This window comes from Podarcis melisellensis (assembly GCF_964234715.1).
Source record: "Podarcis melisellensis genome assembly, chromosome: 1".
Taxonomy (NCBI): domain Eukaryota; kingdom Metazoa; phylum Chordata; class Lepidosauria; order Squamata; family Lacertidae; genus Podarcis; species Podarcis melisellensis.
The window spans coordinates 82,153,939-82,173,273 of NC_138528.1; the positions used below are offsets into that span (position 1 = coordinate 82,153,939).

The 19,335-nt window shown below is 41.3% G+C and overlaps 2 protein-coding genes across 2 annotated transcripts; one reads left to right on the plus strand and one right to left on the minus strand.

Moving 5' to 3' along the window:
* Window positions 1–888: 888 nt before the first annotated feature.
* LOC309356745 (olfactory receptor 5AP2-like) lies at window positions 889–11,796 on the plus strand (the record flags this gene model as incomplete). Its single annotated transcript, XM_081888417.1, has 2 exons — window positions 889–1,687; window positions 10,803–11,796. The coding sequence occupies exons 1-2, from the start codon at window positions 894–896 to the stop codon at window positions 11,794–11,796; spliced, it is 1,788 nt and encodes a 595-aa protein (XP_081744543.1). The 5' UTR covers window positions 889–893.
* Window positions 11,797–14,637: 2,841 nt separating this feature from the next.
* LOC309356754 (olfactory receptor-like protein OLF3) lies at window positions 14,638–15,564 on the minus strand (the record flags this gene model as incomplete). Its single annotated transcript, XM_081888435.1, has 1 exon — window positions 14,638–15,564. One exon carries the CDS (start codon window positions 15,562–15,564, stop codon window positions 14,638–14,640), a length of 927 nt encoding a protein of 308 aa, XP_081744561.1.
* Between the last annotated feature and the right edge of the window lie 3,771 nt (window positions 15,565–19,335).

A 19,335-nucleotide genomic window follows, 5' to 3' on the forward strand; every position in this document is an offset into this window, starting at 1 on the left:
AAAAGTAAGGTGTGGGTAATTAATTCAGTATTTGCTTTTTTTAATTGTATTTATTTATAGCTGTCACATTCAAAGATTATAGGATTACTTTGGTGAAGAACCTTTTGTGATGTTTGTGTCTTCTTATTGGACATGTCTTTGTGAACCACTTTGAGGGTTTTTAAAATAAATACTGCCTACTCAGAAGTAAGTAGGGTTTACATCCAAATCAGTATAATTCTGTGCACACTTACTTGGGAGTAAGTCCCTTTGAACTCTGAATAGACATGTTACAGTTTTAAACTGAGAGAATGACTGTTATACAATAGGAATCTTTGATACTGTTTTGGTACTGCTTTATGTGGGTGCAATTATATTTATATATTTTCAGTGAAAGAGTCTGGAACTGTTAGTGCTAGAGAAATGGATATGTCAAGTGAGATTTGAAAGAGGTCACAGCAATCAAAGACAGTTTAATTCTTAGCACTTTCTTTCTCAAAAGAATGTTGGAGGGAACATATATTGACAAACAAAAACACATACATATTTGTTATACGTTTTTTTAATCCAGTTTTCAACTTGCATTTACATATTATTAATTATTACATATTATTACATTGCTCAAGATTATCATTGATTAGGTTCCATGTTGTTATTTTTCTCAAATGTTTTATTCATAGATGGAGACATTGATATCAAAATCCACTGGTATGAAGACACATTCCACTGCAGAAATACCAAAAGGTCCTTAATGTGGAGACTGCACATAATCAAATAACAAAATGGCAAGAGAAAATCATACTGTAGTGGCAGAATTTTTCCTCTCAGGCCTCACAGAAAATCCTGAGGTAGCCATTATTTGTTTTCCCTTCTTTCTAGCAATATACATGATCACTTGTGTGGGGAATCTCGGGATGATTGTCTTGATTAGGATTGATTCCCGACTCCACACCCCTATGTACTATTTTCTCAGTAACCTAGCTTTTGTGGATTTCTGCTATTCCTCAACTATAACTCCCAAGACCCTGGTGAATTTTTTAGCTGTCAGGAAAGCCATTTCATTTGGTGGCTGCGTTGCACAATTGTTCAGCTTTGTCCTGACTGCAAGCGTTGAGTGCCTTCTACTGGCTGTAATGGCCTATGACCGATATGTGGCCATTTGTAACCCACTCCTCTATACAGCCATAATGACAAAGAAACTCTGTGCTCAGCTGGTAGGCATTACCTATCTTATCGCCTTTATCCATGCTCTTGCACAAACTATCTCCACGTTCAGGCTCTCCTTCTGTGCCTCCAATGTCATCAATCATTATTTCTGTGACATTCCCCCTCTCATAAAGCTCTCCTGCAGTGATACCTACAGTAATGAGATTGTGCTTTACACCTTTGGCACTTTCCATGGCATCTTCACCTCAGCAGAGATTGTGATCTCCTATGTGTACATCATCTCCACGATCTTGCACATTCGCTCTTCAGAAGGCAGACGCAAAGCCTTCTCTACCTGTGCCTCTCACCTCACAGCTGTCTTGATATTTTATGGAACCACAGTGTTCATGTATGTCCGACCAATTTCAAGCTACTCTCTGGGCCGAGACAAAGTGATCTCTGTGTTCTACACGGTGGTGATCCCCATGCTGAATCCCCTGATCTACAGCCTGAGGAATAAGGAGGTGAAGGATGCGCTGATGAGATTCTCAGGAAGGCTGAAGTTTTCTCAATAAGCAAATGTTGTACATGAACAGAAACCCTGGTTAGAATAGATTGTTTCATGCATCACTGGTACTCCTAACTGTGCAAAATTGAAATAAAACAAAAAAATGTGTTTGTTTTTAACATTGGTATACTGTCCAATAACTAACATTCTTTGGGTGGCAAATATTACAGTTTGAAAAAAATGTAAGATGAGAATCAAGGGGGAATGCAATGAATCCATATTTATAAATAAAAAAATAGAAGAGATAAAATAACCAGCTGAAAACTATATAAAACAGCATTTAAAAGCACTAAAAGATTGTAAGAATTCAAAATACCTGGGAAAATAAAAAGGTATCAGCTGGTGCTGAAAGAGCAGGTGAGCCTCTCTGGAGAGTATATCCTGTAATCGGGGTACATTGCCAAAAAGACCCTCTATTCAGTAACCACGTACGGTAGCTCATTTAGTGGGGGGCAACCAGAAAAGGGTCTCTGAAGATGACTTTAGGTCCAGGTAGGCATATATGGATGGTGGTAATAATTAAGTAAGCTGGCCCCAAGCCATTTAGGGCTTTAAAGGTTAAAATCAATAGACCTATTGAAATGAATGGGCAGGACTAAGTTAGGTTAATTGCAGTGGGGCGGCTCTGAGTAAAAAATAGTTGAATATCACTTGTTCAGATTTTATCAAATGCTGCATTGTGTAAGAAGGCACTACCAATGGTGACCCACTTCGTTGTGGGCCCTTGTGCAAAATACAGTTTGGGCACCCAGTTTAGTTGGATTATACAGAGCAAAGGAAACAGCAGCATAGGCAGAAAGTTCATTTATGAAGCAGAAAACCCATTAAAAAATAAAAAAACTCACAAAACAGCTGTCAAGAAGACCAGGTCTCCAAAACCTGGGATTCAGCTCCTTGCCAGTTTAGCAGGTGCCAACTGGACAGAGATGAAAAAGGCAACCAGCCTAAGCCAGGAGACTCCCAGACTTTACCAAACAACCTCAAGACTCCAAAAAAGCAAGAGCTAAGAACCATACTCTCTGCCTTGAGAGCCTTGAGCCCACAAGGTTACTCAGTAGCAGTTTAACCAACAGGTCACTTAACTGGATCCACCACCATGGCTTTTCCCAAGAAACCACACCAGGATTGTAGAAGTAGATTTATTGAAATAATTAAAAGTGACAGCAAAAAAGACAGAACCTGTGTGCCAGTGAGAAATATATTGTTAAAAAAATACTGTTTAGAGCCACGGTTCCCAACGTGGGGCACACACTCCACAGGGGGTCAATTTGATTTGGGGGGGGCAATATAGAAGCTTGTTTAGACCACGTTAATGGCCTTTTAGGCTTCCTCCACGTGAACAGGAGTTCACTTTTTGAATAATAAGAATTATATATCACAGGGGAGGGCATCAGAATTTTACAGATGCTTAGGTGGGGCATGGCCAAAAAATGGTTGGGAACCACTGGTTTAAAGCATAAAGTACAATTGGGAATCATAATACAAAATAAAACAATAAAGCTAACTTAACCTAGCTCTAATACATACCAAAAGAGCCCTCCCTCAAGAACAAAACACAAAGGTGTCAGTAAAGGTTTGAGGTACAAGACACAGAAATATGGGTAACTTTATACTACATGGCCTAGCAATGCAAGAAGAGTTTGTCCATACTTCCTCCTGTCACATCCCAGAAAGCATGGGACTAAGCGATTTGCTGCTTGCCCATTGGTCCAAGCAGCTTTCCTTTTGCCCCACTGCTTTCCCACTCTTTAGTGATAAATCAGAACAAATGACAATCTGTGCAAAACCCAATTTCCATTTGTTCCAATTCAGCGCTAAAGATTGGGTTTCCCTGAAGGAAAGCAGCAGGGCAAACAGAGGCATGGATGAGCTTGCAGGCTGGAAGTTTCCAGAACTTCCAGAGTGAATGTGTTGTCACAGGGCTCATCCCCACTTCCACTTGCTCCACCACTTTCCCATAGGGACACCCACAGTTTATCATTGAAATGGAAATAATGGTAATCAAGTTTTCCACAGATAGTCATTTGTTCCAAATTAGTGCTAAAGAGTGGATTTTGCAGAGGACAAGCCAAAGTGTGGACAAGTCATAGCATGAGGCAGCATATCTTCATTTTCCTTAAATAATGCCACTGTTCTTACTGGGAAGACAGCATGTGAGGAAGTGGGGAGTATCTCTTCAAGGGATTTTTTTTCAAAGTTTCTGACTGCACAGGGTGGAGAGGTAAGATAATCTCCATTTCGACTGAGGTGGGGGAATGAAAAGATAACCCTTCCCTCCTCACACACTGACTTACCTGCCAGAACTGGGCTCCCCTGCACATGTAATTCACACGTCCCTAACATGGTAGAGCTAGCATATTTACAAGAGGAAATATACCCGAAGAATTTGCACAGCCAAGACCATCAGCCTTATTGAATGTGCATGTGAGCTTCTGTAGACCAAAGGGTTATTACCTGCATTGTATAGCTAAAGGGGACACACAGAGAGTTCCCTCCAATCCTCTGTTACTCCAAGTAACTGAATGAGCAATTCAAGATAATGCTCAGAGTTACTGTGTGTTGTGCTCACAGTTAGTAATCATTAATATAACTGACAAAGACCTTTTTCTCCCTTCTTGAGCCTTCATACAAAGTAGTGAGGATTGGGTGCCAGTGAGGTTGGAAAATATATCATTTCACCTAACTTCAACCCTGCCAGTTTTGACTGATTTAAGGTGCAATCCAATGTATGTTGATTCAGAATTAAGTCCCACTAACTTACAACACCCAGGTAAGGATATAGAGGGATCAACTTAGATGCTGAGAATGAACTTGATGGAGAACAGAAGACAATCATGAGGAAATTAGGGTTCTCCTTTTGCCCTTTAGCCCAACAACCTTCACCAGGGCCCCCTTTACCTCTTGGTTCCTCAAACTGTAGATCATGGGGTTCAGCATGAGAGTAACAATGCAATAGAACAATGAGGCAGTCTTCCCCTGCTTAGGTGAATAGTGGGACCTAGGTCGCAAGTAGGCAAAAATGGCTGTCCCATAGCACAGGGTCACCACCACTAGGTGGGCTGTACAAGTGGAAAAAGCTTTGCGCCTTCCCTCTGCTGTACGGATCTGGAAGATGGTTGTGATGATGTACACATAAGACACCAGCACAAGGAAGAAGGGTGTGAGCAGAATGAGGACACCAGCTCCCAGCATCACAGCATCTCCCACAAAGGTGCTAGAGCAGGCCAGCTGCTGGACGGCTAAGACTTCGCAGCCAAAATGGTTGATGGTCTTCCTTCCGCAGAATGGCAAGTGCAGAGTGAACACCGTCTGCAACAGGGCGTTCACGAAGCCACAGAGCCTACACCCGACTGCCATCTGCATGCAGAGCCGTTGGTTCATAAGAACATTATAATACAAGAGATGGCAGATTGCCATGTACCGGTCGTACGCCATGACAGCTAGCAGGATGAATTCGATTCCTCCCAGAGACAGGGAGATGTACATCTGTGCCATGCAGCCCACAAAGGAGATGGTTTTGCGCTCGGCCAGGAAGTTGAACAACATCTGAGGAATGATTGTGGTGGTGTAGCACATGTCCAAGAAGGAGAGGTGGCTCAGAAAATAATACATAGGTGTGTGCAAGTGTGGGTCCCCTCTTATCGCCAGCATGATGAGAATATTCTCTGCCAAGTCACAAGATACATCCCCAGAAAAAGGGCAAAGAGTCTTCTACGGGACTCTGATATTCACATATCTGCGTCCCAATACAAGCTACTCGTTGGGTCGGGACCAAGTGGCTTCTGTGTTCTACACAGTGGTGGTCCCAATGTTGAATCCCCTAATCTACAGCCTCAGGAACAAGGAAGTGAAGGAAGCTTTCAGGCAATCCGTGAGGATGAAAATGTTTTTACAATGAATGCAAAAACAATTTAGGGCAATTCCTTGAGGAGGCCAACAGAAATGAAACAGAATTCTGTGAAAGCTTCTGAGCATATGTACACATACCCCTCAAACGCTTTATCAGACAAGATGTTAAAAAACACACGCTTGCACACCTTTCTGTTGGCTTAATAAAGGAATTTCCCTAATATGCACTTTGGATTTTTTGTTATGAGCCAACAACCTTTACTTGGGGGTTTAAAAGAATTTTGTAATTTAAATAGTAATAATCATGTAACAAAATAATCATAAAACAATAAATGGAACAACTCTAAAATCTTCCCTATGTGGGTTCCAATCTGAATTAACATAGACATTGTACACTGTTGTAGATGACAAAAGCTAATCTATGCATGGCAAAACATATATGTTACCTCCATTGAGTTGTCTTCACTGAAATAACTAAAACATCCTTAGCCACCCAGTTCTATTCATTTATGGCTCAATTAAAGCAATAGCCTTTTCTTTTACAACAGGTATTAAATTAGTTCAGCTAAAGCAACTGTGCTATCACCACCTATTAGTTTGATTTGAATGGTCACTAGGTTCACCTTGTGTGTGTTTGCACTTAAATGCCACAAAAACAAATTTCATGGTCTTTTGGATCTTCTGCTTGCACATATGTGTGTACCAGTTAAGGGTAACATTTCATGCATCTGATGGTGCAGTAAAGTCATTACACAAACGTTTCTGCCACAATCAATCTCATAAGTGCCACAAGATCTTTGGTAGTTTTACCTACAAAGGTGGCTCCTCTGTTGAGAAATGTAATGCAAGCATGCATGCATTCGTTCTATTTAAAGACCTTCCTTCATTGATTAGGATCACATCATAACAATACAGCAGTCATGTCCAACTCCCAAGAGACTGTGATCTACTCCCTCTAAAAAAAAATGGCAGTGATCTACCCATTGGGGAGGATTGCACAGAGTTTTTTAACTTTCCCCCATAACTTTGAGTACACGATAAGGATCCCAAAATCTACCAGGATCAGCCAGGGATCTACTGGTAGATCGTGATTTACTGGTAGATCGCGATCTACTGGTTGGACATCCCTGCAATACAGCATCTACCTCAGTGTCTGGGTTGAATGATGGGGGTGGAGACGCTCCTTCAGGTATACTAGGGTTGTGTCACTGCCCCCCAGGTGAATGTGATGGGAGGAGTGGATCTCTCACAGCTATGTCCACTTGGGTTATTGACACATCGCCAGTAGGAACTCAATGGCTGGAGAGCAGAAGCTGCTGTCAGACTGAGAGTCAGTTTTTGACCCTAGGTCAGCCAATCAGCTTCATGGTTGAATAGGGATTTGAACCACTAAGCTCTCAAACCGTTATATCATGCTGTCTCTTTTTATCTCGACTGCTTCCATTTGGGGGCAACCATGACTAAGGCTACAAGTTGTGCATTAGTGTACCAGAGCTATGCCTCACTGGAGGAGGAAGACCTTGATTCATACAGATTAAGGCATATTCTATATTTCTTGCAAATCCTCCCACCCATTTTACCTGTGGATGGGAAAGATGTGGGGAAAAATGGGACTGATGCAATCACATCTGGCTTGATCCTGAGTTCAGTACATCAGTAGAGCTCTCGTGAGGCTGTCTCAAAGGACCATCTAGTCCCAAAGAACCTGAGGCAATGTAGAAATACTCCTGCACTAGCTGATTCTAAGCCCTTTCAAACCTGCCCTTGCAGTTTACAACCTGGAAATATTGCAAGGTAATTTGAAACCGAAGCGCTTCCTGGAAAACTGGACTCTTAATTGTTAGCCAAGAGAGGCTGTGCACCCATTTACTCTGCATCCAGTGTGTGTTCCCACCATTGGTTTGGGAAGCAGTGTGCACACAACATTAGCCACTACTCATATCTATCCTGTGCCTGCACTTTGATGCATTTTTCCCTAAACCAGCTTCGGTCCAAATTGAGAAAAAGAATGACCTAGCTGCATTTTAAGCTTGTAATTCGTACCTAACCTAAGACTAACCCTGTGCACGCTTCCTTGGGAACAACGCTCTGCCCAAAAACATAGTGAGCGTAAGTATGCATAGAACCAGGCTGTAAACCAGGGCTCTTTTTTTCAGCCGGAACTTTCCAGAACTCAGTTCCGGCACCTCTCAGGTGGGCACCATTGCCATTATAAGAAAACAAGGCACCTCCTTTTCTAGAAAAATAGCACTGCTGTGAACTATTTTATTAAAAGACAGCAGAGCCCACACACTTTGCAGCTTAGTCAGTCCTCTTCAGTTAATTGGTGAAATGTTTTTATTTTAAAAATGATGGAGAACAGAATAGAAAACTGTGGCCTGCTTAACTGAAATAGAAATCAGCGTTATTATTTTTCATCCTGGCAATGTTCTCCTGAATAGTACCATTAGGAACTGAAATACCTCAATGTTTTCATTCTTCAGGGAAACGGAAGAGCCAGCCTTTGCGGAGCCATGTGAAGCATAGTAAGTCTGACTCATCTGTACAGTTTCTTGCAGCATCATGTAGACAAAAGGCCTGAGGCTCACACTGTTGTTGAGGCACTCAAAACTAGCAATAACCAACAGATAGATGCCAGTTAAAATGTGAGGAGAAAATTGTGACAAACTTACTTGAAGGCTGAAGGGAGGGAGGGGGAGGTCTTTACCATCCTCCTGAAAGTACCAAGAGTTGGATCTGATGAACTTTAGAGGGAAGAGAATTTCATAATAGAGGAACCACCATGAAGATGGCTTTGTTACCTTGCAGGTCAGCCTAATCTATGCATCTTTTGGTGGCTCATTGATATACCTCAGTATACAGAGAGGTACATAAGGGAAGCCCCTCTTAATGTTCCACCCCTGTGAGCTACGTGTTTGATAATGACCATGGGCAGATCTTCTCTGTGGAGGCTCCTGGTTCTGAAATTTGGTGGGTACCCACATTGCTGGCCTTTAGACTCCATCCAGGTGAGATCTTGACTGTTTGTTCTGGCATTGAGGCAAAAATGCTGATGTTTGTGGTATTTCTGTTGTGTGTTCTGGTAGGATTTCTGTAGTATGTGGTTTTAAATTGAGAGTTGTTGTTATGCATTTGTTTAAACAAACATAGAAAGTATTAAAAAAAAAATCACTTTGCTATGTGAGTAAATCACCCTCTTTTAAAATGTGTAAAATAGCCAAGCTAGTTTTTTAAACAGACAACTTTGCCTTAGTTTGGGTTTACACAATCATTGTGTGCACTGTTAGTTTTAAGTAAAAGCAATCCTGACCCTCGGCCTTCTCTCTGCTACTCCTTGCCTCTCTGCATCTGCTGCCTGAGAGGGCTGGGTCATTCTGTTTGATGGTAAGAGTAGCCCTGCAGCAGGGGCAGAAAGCAAGGAGGGGAAACAATGCACATCAGGCCACCCATCCACTTTGTTGCTGTGCTTACTGGGAGGGAGAGGCAGTGGGGGGTGTCTGCACAATGCAGACCCTGAAACATAAGTGCCACATTGACTCTGCTGTTGTGTTCGCACTGCAGCAACCTCCCCACCATCATACCCCTTCCTCTCTCCCTTTCAGTAAGCACAGGAATGTGGCAGGTGGGATGACAGGCATGTAGCACTCTCCACCAGGCCCACCTGTCCTGGAGAAAAAAAATTGTGGAAAACTTGTCTCCTCCCTTCCCCCCTTTTTTTCCTTTTTATTTTCTTTCTTTTTAAAATTTTGCATTCAAGATGCACATTTGTCTGAAACTTGAGTTAAGAGTTCCTGGGAGAAATGCAATGTAGCACTGTGGCAACTTTTTGTCAGTGCAAGCACTTTTTAGCTCACCAGATGCAATGCTTCACCTCCCCTCAGAAGCTGCTGTGAGGGTTTTCCTGACACACTGCCCCCCAGCCATGTAGGGCATACCAGCGGGAAGGAGAGGAGGGAAAGACCCACTGTACTAGCAGAAGTCCTTGTGCAGAGTTCCCATAGTGGGAATAGTTACTTTAGATTAGATAGATAGATGATAGATAGATAGATGATAGATAGATAGATAGATGATGATAGATGATAGATAGATATAGATAGATAGATGATAGATAAAGATAGATAGATAGATAGATAGATAGATAGATAGATAGATAGATAGATAGATAGATAGATAGATAGATGATAGATAGATGATAGATAGATAGATGATAGATAGATAGATGATAGAGAGATAGATAGATAGATGATAGATAGATAGATAGATAGATAGATAGATAGATAGATAGATAGATAGATAGATAGATATAGATGATAGATAGATAGATGATAGATGATAGATAGATAGATAGATAGATAGATAGATGATAGATAGATAGATGATAGATAGATAGATAGATAGATAGATAGATAGATGATAGATAGATAGATAGATGATAGATAGATAGATAGATAGATAGATAGATAGATAGATAGATAGATAGATAGATAGATGATAGATAGATGATAGATAGATAGCTGATAGATAGATAGATAGATAGATAGATAGATAGATAGATAGATAGATAGATAGATAGATAGATGATAGATGATAGATACTGATTTTATATAGTCAAATGTTTTTGCTAACCTGTCAATAACCAATCATCAGATACAGATCTCTCACCATTATTCTATTGGACAATGCACATGAATGGAGCACTGGATAGAGTTCTAGAAACAAGGTATGATATCTCACAGAGAGTCTCTCCAAAAGCCAACATATGGGGCAGATGGGTTTAAATAATCAGAGGAGGAGTTGATAAAAGTAAGGAATGGAAATCACTGTCTAATAATAATAATAATAATAATAATAATAATAATTTATACCCCACCCATAAAACACCCAGAGTCTTATACAAAGCTTTATTAGAACAGCCCCCCAGAATTATGGAGGCATACTGTGAGTAGAAACGTTGAAAGTGGATTATGTAGGTTGGGTGGGAATTGCACTGGAAGCTTCCTTTCCCCTGCCGAAATGAAGAGTTGTTTGAGTTATAGTTACGTTTCTATGTTTCTTCCACAGAAGATGCAGCATGTGGGTGGGGAAAAAACCTGTCCTCAATAGCTGTACTGATGTGAAGAGGCAAACACGGACCTTCATTGATTAACTAGATTGAATTTCCATCAAGAGGCCAACGAGGAGAAGAAGAAAGAGAGAGAGAAAGAGAAAGAGAGCCCACATCTACTCATCACAGATTTTAATTGCCCATAAACCGTATTAGTCAAGTCATTGTAAAAATGCCTGAGGGAAACGATAGCACCATAACTGAATTCATTCTCCTGGGACTAACAGACAGGCCAGAACTCCAAGGTGTTTTGTTTGTGGTGTTTCTGATCCTGTACTTGATCACAGTCATAGGGAATTTGGGCATGATCACACTGATTAGGGTTGATGCCCGACTGCACACTCCTATGTACTTCTTCCTCAGCCACCTGGCTTTCCTGGACTTCTCTTACTCCTCAGCCATCACCCCAAAGACACTAATAAACCTTTTGGTTGAGAACAAGGCCATCTCACTGAGTGGCTGTGCCGCTCAGATGTATAGCTTCATTGCATTTGGGACTACCGAGTGCTTCCTTCTGGCAGTGATGGCCTACGATCGGTATGTGGCAATCTGTAAACCCTTGCTCTATACCGTCATCATGTCCCGACAGCTCTGCCTGCAGCTCCTTGTCACTTCTTACCTTTGTGGCTTTGGGATTGCAATGATACACACAAGCTGCGCTTTCCGGCTGTCCTTCTGTCACTCCAACGTCATCAAGCACTTCTTCTGTGATGTGATTCCCCTCCTCAACATCTCCTGCACTGACACCAGAGTGAATGAGATCATTCTGTTTGCCTTCTGCATCTTCAATGGGCTCTTCATCACACTGGAGATATGCATTTCCTATATCTACATTGTCTCCGCCATCTTGAAAATCCGCTCCTCCGAAGGGCGGCGCAAAGCCTTCTCCACCTGCACTTCTCACTTGGCCGTTGTCATAATGTTCTTCGGGACAGCGGTTTTTATGTACATGCGCCCCAGCTCGGACTCCTCACCAGACGAAGACAGGATTGTGTCAGTGTTTTATACCGTGGTGAATCCCATGCTGAACCCCTTGATCTACAGCCTGAGGAACAAGGAGGTGAAGGATGCCTTGAAAAGGGTGTTAAACAGGAAAAATGTGTTTTTCTCTTTGCAGAAAGATAAAAATGCACTTAAAACAACTGCTTAAAATGACCTGACTCCTTTTGGTACATTCTTTTTCACAGCTGTAGAAAAATATTCGCAATACAAGTATGGTGGTTCTATAATGTTCTTACTAGAAGAACTTCAGGCTCTTTTTGTTTTATTACCTAGAGCCACTTCCTACAGTTATCAAAGATAATTCATGCAAAAGTGAAGCAAATGATGCTTCTGTTGTTAAAATGTGCAGCTGCAGAAGTGACAGATGATGGTGTGCATGTTTTAATGGCAAGCATATTTCTTGGAATCAGCCTCTTGACTTCCTTCAGGACTCTTACTACTCCTGGCTTGTTCTCTCCACCTTTTTTTCCCTTTCTGCTTGTATCATTTTTACCAGACCAAGTAAGAGCTGTTCCAAATATTAGCAATGACGTGATCAACAACCTGGTGCTGTGCCAAAAAAATTTACTGTTGTGTAAATAAATAATCAAAGGGGAAGTTATCAAAGGTTTGGTGTAGGGAACTGTGCTTTCCATCCTTTCCTTTCTTTCAGTGAAGAACCACAACATTGCCCAATGTTTGAACTGTAAAGAACAGGCTCTCCAGAAACAAATGACAGGGTTACACTTGTTTGTTTGTTTGTTTGTTTGTTTGTTTGTTTGTTTGTTGTTTGTGTACCACCCTTCAGCCAAAGGTCACAGGGCAGTTTACAAAATAAAAACACAAAAATATGTATTATAGTGACAGACTATACACACACACACACACACACACACACACAGTTTAAAAGGCCATCAACTCCAAACTGGCAGAGAGACAATTTTCAAGCGCCCACATTATTAGGGATCTGGGAAGTTGCTACATGTAAGCATCCTCTCTACAGCAGCTGCACGGAGCCACAAAGGACCCATTCCAATCTGGTACCCAAGCCTGAATATACCAAGCCACAGCACTGTACCAGTTGACTCTTGATATACAGAAGCTAATAAATGCTTCATTCAAGAACCTGTTGTTTTAGGACCTTGCAGTTAACCGTTGTTGTGATGCTTTTAATTAGTTTCACTGAATTTATAGCAGCACTCTCCTTGAGCTTCCATGAACCATAGCTTTTAAAAATATATACTATATAAATCTCCTAGGTGACTGTATATTGGAGTAGCCAGGGACACAACAGTGAGTGATTCTGCACCTTGAATTGTAGAGGAGCACAATGAAATGTTATCATCATTGCAGCCAGACGATGGTAGCAATGTGTAAAAGGGAAGATCTTGTGTTACTTTTTATGATGAAGGACTGCCACTGTTCTCTGAAGTTTTGGAGACAAGGAAAAAACTTCCATTCAACAGTAAGAAAACTGTGCATTGTATCAATCAAATTTATTGGCTGACATTTAAAAAACAAGGTCCTGTATTGGCCAACCACCAACCCAGAACCCTGAATATAATAAAATACTATTAAACTTTGGTCCTCAAAGAGAGGCTAGCTTTATTGGCTTCTTTTCTGACAACTATTTCCAGCAACAGTAACAAAGATGGCAGCAGTTTATGTCTAGGATGTAAAAAGAAACACAGAGAGAAGTGGAAGTGCTGTTTCACAGAATGGTAAATCATATTTCATATATTTTGAAATGACTATATTAAGAGGAAATATGTGAGGATTGAAGCAAATAAAAAACTAGATCAGGGTTGTGAATAGCACACCTAAGAATCTAGGTGCACAAGCAGGCAGGATTTACAAATAAATAATGATTAACAAAGGTGCAGTATTTTGTAAGCTGTTTTGTGGGCCAGTATCATCTGTGGACCTAATTGCATACCTGAGCTAGACAACAAAAAGGTAATCTGCTCTCGTCAGGCTTCATTTTTCACATGGAGCAAAGAGCCTGAACCAGTTAAGGTCTTATAAATGCTGCTATATATTTTTTTTAATTATGTACCATCTTATTCCATGGACTAAATTAGCAAGCTTCTAAAAAGCCGCTACTTAGTCTTACTTTTTCACTCACCAACACCCCAAAACAAAGCCTTGAACTGTAAACATTTCTTATAATTACATTAAAAGTGAGGTATGGGTAATTAATTCAATATTTGCTTTTTTTAATTGTATTTATTTATAGCTGTCACATTCGAAGATCACACTGCAAATGCAAATCAGTATAATTCTGTGCACACTTACTTGGGAGTAAGTCCCTTTGAACTCTGAATAGACATGTTGCAGTTCTAAACTGAGAGAATGACTGTTATACAATAGGAATCTTTGATACTGCTTTAGTACTGCTTTATGTGGGTGCAATTATATTTATATATTTTCAGTGAAAGAGTCTGGAACTGTTAGTGCTAGAGAAATGGATATGTCAAGTGAGATTTGAAAGAGGTCACAGCAATCAAAGACAGTTTAATTCTTAGCACTTTCTTTCTCAAAAGAATGTTGGAGGGAACATATATTGACAAACAAAAACACATACATATTTGTTATACGTTATTTTAATCCAGTTTTCAACTTGCATTTACATATTATTAATTGATAGTTAGAATTATTAACATTGCTCAAGATTATCATTGATTAGGTTCCATGTTGTTATTTTTCTCAAATGTTTTATTCATAGATGGAGACATTGATATCAAAATCCACTGGTATGAAGACACATTCCACTGCAGAAATACCAAAAGGTCCTTAGTGTGGAGACTGCACATCATCAAATAACAAAATGGCAAGAGAAAATCATACTGTAGTGGCAGAATTTTTCCTCTCAGGCCTCACATAAAATCCTGAGGTAGCCATTATTTGTTTTCCCTTCTTTCTAGCAATATACATGATCACTTGTGTGGGGAATCTCGGAATGATTGTCTTGATTAGGATTGATTCCCGACTTTGGGGGAACAAAAGACTGTCATGAGGAAATTAGGGTTCTCCTTTTGCCCTTTAGGCCAACAACTTTCACCAGGGCCCCCTTTACCTCTTGGTTCCTCAAACTGTAGATCATGGGGTTCAGCATGGGAGTAACAATACAATAGAACAATGAGGCAGTCTTCCCCTGCTTAGGTGAATAGTGGGACCTAGGTCGCAAGTAGGCAAAGATGGCTGTCCCATAGCACAGGGTCACCACCACTAGGTGGGCTGTACAAGTGGAAAAAGCTTTGCGCCTTCCCTCTGCTGTACGGATCTGGAAGATGGTTGTGACGATGTACACATAAGACACCAGCACAAGGAAGAAGGGTGTGAGCAGAATGAGGACACCAGCTCCCAGCATCACAGCATCTCCCACAAAGGTGCTAGAGCAGGCCAGCTGCTGGACGGCTAAGACTTCGCAGCCAAAATGGTTGATGGTCTTCCTTCCGCAGAATGGCAAGTGCAGAGTGAACACCGTCTGCAACAGGGCGTTCACGAAGCCACAGAGCCAACACCCGACTGCCATCTGCATGCAGAGCCGTTGGTTCATAAGAACATTATAATACAAGGGATGGCAGATTGCCATGTACCGGTCGTACGCCATGACAGCTAGCAGGATGAATTCGATTCCTCCCAGAGACAGGGAGATGTACATCTGTGCCATGCAGCCCAAAAAGGAGATGGTTTTGCGCTCGGCCAGGAAGTTGAACAACATCTGAGGAATGATTGTGGTGGTGTAGCACATGTCCAAGAAGGAGAGGTGGCTCAGAAAATAATACATAGGTGTGTGCAAGTGTGGGTCCCCTCTTATCGCCAGCATGATGAGAATATTCCCTGCCAAGGTCACAAGATACATCCCCAGAAAAAGAGCAAAGAGGACTTTCTGAGTGACTGGATTACTGGTCAAGCCCAAAAGGACAAACTCCATGTTCCATGATAGATTACCACTTCTCATATTGTATCCAGATTCACCTATGATCGATGTCATAGCAACAACAAAAAAAGATGACAGTGATTTAGTTTTCCTAATAATTAATATAACAGTTGCATGGCTGGAGAAGGATAGAAGTCTATCTCTTTTAGCTTTCTGTGACCAACAATGGCCAGCTTCCCAAGCAAAGCATGATAGGAATTGCTGTCCCCTACAAATGATCCCCCAGTGTCTCATAATGACACATGCATTGATTCTGAATAGGGACTCAGCATGGTGCATGCAGAAGCAGAGCTTTGCATGAGAAAAAGTAGGGAGGGAAATAACAACACTTTACCTAATTACTTTCTCCAAATAATATTTTTATATAGATATCCTGAATTTGATATACATAAGATACCTATGGAATAGCAATTTCTTAATTTTCTTCCCTTTTAATTCAATGCAAAATGGTAAAGGATCACATTGTCTCTGAAATCAATAGAATTCTTGGGACTTAAGCAAGGATTGATGAAATGAAATGCTCACCTCATTTTCATTCATTCATTCATTCAAAAAAAAAACCTCTCAGAAAAGAAAAAACTACAACATCCCAAGGCAACTTGTGGCATTCTTGGAATTAAAATTGTAATATAATAAAAGGCAACATAAGAAATAAAATAAGCAATTAAAAATCAATTAAAAGCCACACAGCATCTAGCACAGTGCATTACTGTTGCTACAATAAGCAGAAAAATCAGTGGTATCTGGGGATGAAAAGTTTGGGAACCACTGATTTAACCCATGTTATACTATCAAAATACATTTTTTTAAAAAATCCATAGCCAGATTCGTCTATTATATTTACCTTCCTTTTGCATTCTAATGTTACCCAAAATGTTTCAATAATCATTTAAATAAAGCAATAAATTTATTGATGCCCAGCCCTGTCAGCTTTGTCTGATTCACAAGTCAAAATGAGCAGCGATGGCCAGAAGGTAGATTTGGGTCTACTTGTAGAACTCTGAGTTATTTCCAGTAGATCAGCAAGGGTTTCTGTCATCATGACTCCCAATGGTTTAACAACAGCAAACAGCCAAAGAATACTTTGCAGCTAAATTAGGCTGCTGAAATGAAGAAAGCTAATGGGACTAGACTTCTGTCATTAGCGCCAGCATTGTATGCCATCTTTCCAGAGTCAAACAGTGTTCAGGGCAGCTTACAACATGTAAATATTTACATAATTACAAGAATATATCAAAATGTAAGTGGTCATAAGCAATACATGAAAACATCACCACATCATTTGTAATAAGGTCAAACAAAAAAAATGACCCATAACAGCAAAAATTAAGGACCTCCAAAATTAAATATAGAACCCCCCCAAAAAAAAATCCTAAACAATACTTCCTTCCTGTAATGGCTTTAAGGGTTGCTTGTGCGTAAGTTACCACCTCTCCGGGCTAGTTTGCCTGGTTAAGCAGTTTCCCTCTGGACAGCCCTCCACTCTGTGGCTGTTCAGTCGCTGGCAGAATCCGTCAGTGGGCGTTTCTTGAACCTCTTCCAGCAAAGAAGCTCTTTGACGCCAAGTCGCCGCCTACTTTCCCTGCGCGAAAGTCTTCTGAGCAGGGTGGGTGTAGGCAGCGGAGGACTTGTGCTCTCCTCGCTGGTCTCCTGCGAAGAGTCCTGGAGCCTCCTCTCTGCTTCCCCCATCGGCCCCTCTCTATCCCTGGTGTAGCGCTGATTATCTTCCCCAGCCGGGGACCTCCCTCTCTCCCTGCTTGGCCCCTCTCCAGCATCGCTGCTGAGTCTCGCCTCCTCTGCTAGCTGCGATGGCAGTTCCCTGACACTTCCCATTAGTCTTTAGCCATCCTATAGGAGTCAAAAGTAAGGTGATTTTATGAAAGAACTGTGCAGCCAGTTCTCTTCTGGTACTGAAGACCAAGGGGCAAGGTGGGCTCAGAGTCAGCCTACTCTCTAATTCTAACAGAACATCTTTTGCACATGACTCTAGTTGGTAAATCTTGGGGCAAATCTACTAAAAAAGTAAAGTAGATCCAAGAACCCTGAAATTAGCTCATCTCTGATGCAAACAACACAGTATATGAGCTAGCCCATCCATCCATAGATGGATGGATGAAATCTGCCAGTGATTTGCACAGTAAGTGTGGATTTATTCAAGTCACCATCCATGCTTATAGCAAGTGCTGTGAATTAGATGAGCGAGTATGAATCTGGATTTGGGATCCCTTCACTGGCAATGTGTGCTTAAAATATTTTTAAAAAACCACCATGCAGGGTTCTATCCAACAGAATATACTTGGTTGGAGTAGACCCACCCAAATTAATAAGTGTAAGTTAGTCATATATACATATATATAAGGTAAAGGACCCCTGGAGCGTTAAATCCAGTCAAAGGTGACTATGGGGTTGCGGCGCGCATCTCACTTTCAGGCCGAGGGAGCCGGTGTTGGTCCACAGACAGCTTTCCGGGTCATGTGGACAGCATGACTAAACTGCTTCTGGCACAACAGAACACCGTGACGGAAATCAGAGTGCATGGAAATGCCATTTACCTTCCCGTCACAGTGGTACCTATTTATCTACTTGCACTGCCATACTTTTGAACTGCTCGGTTGGCAGGAGCTGGGACAGAGCAACGGGAGCTCACCACCATCACATGGATGCGAAATGCTGGCCTTTCAATCGGAAAGACCAAGAGGCTCAGTGGTTTAGACCACAGCGCCACCCTCGTCCCTAAGCTAGCCATATACAGTCATACCTCATGTTACGTTTGCTTCAGATTGAGCGTTTTCAGGTTGCGTCCTGTGGCGACCCAGAAGTACCAGAACAGGTTACTTCTGTGTTTCGCCGCTCGTGCATGCACAGATGCGCAGAACCACGCCACGTGCATGCGTAGAAGCGGCAAATCGCAATGTGGAAATGTGCAGATGCAGACGCGGGTTGCGTTCTTTTCAGGTTGCGAATGGGCCTCCGGAATGGATCCCGTTCACAACCAGAGGTACCTTCATTCATTCATCGCAACCGCTGTACATTCATTCCAATGGTCCTACTCTTTGATGTACATTCTGCAAGCTTCTATCTTTCTGGTCAGAAATGCAAAGAGCATATGGGAGTGAGCACTTCATACCTGCACTTCTGGCTTTCTGGCCTCTAGAATTTCCAGAAAGTGTTCTCAGTTTTTCACCCCATATAAAATCTGTAGGGCCTTTGAGATTGGTTCCCACAAGTCCAATTACAGTATTTTCCCTCTGCACAGCACAGCATATTTCACTTTGACTTTGGTTCTGCTTCTGTGCCAAACATAATAAATTGATTAATGCCTTTTTCATAGTCCTATGCAATGCACCTAGCTCAGTTGGTAGAGCATGAGACTCCTAATCTCAAGGTCATGGGTTCGAACCCAACATTGGACAAAGGATTCCTGCATTGCAGCGGGGTGGACTAGATGACTCTTTTTTCTAATAAAAATTTATTAGATAACAAAAACCACAAAGCAGAATGACACACAAAAACAGAAAAAAAGAAAAAAGAAAAATACATCAATGAATGAAAGATGAAAAAAGGGACAATAAACAGATAACCAATAACATCAAACTTAATTCTTTACAAATCCAACCTATTAAACATCTTGGTTGACTTCCTCTAGTCCCTCCCTTCTGAGTTTCCTTGTAATTAAAAGTAACAGCTTTCCAATATCATTATTAAACTAAAACAGTTTCCAATTATAGTCCATCTTATTCACTTTTCTTAATATTCTAAATCCCA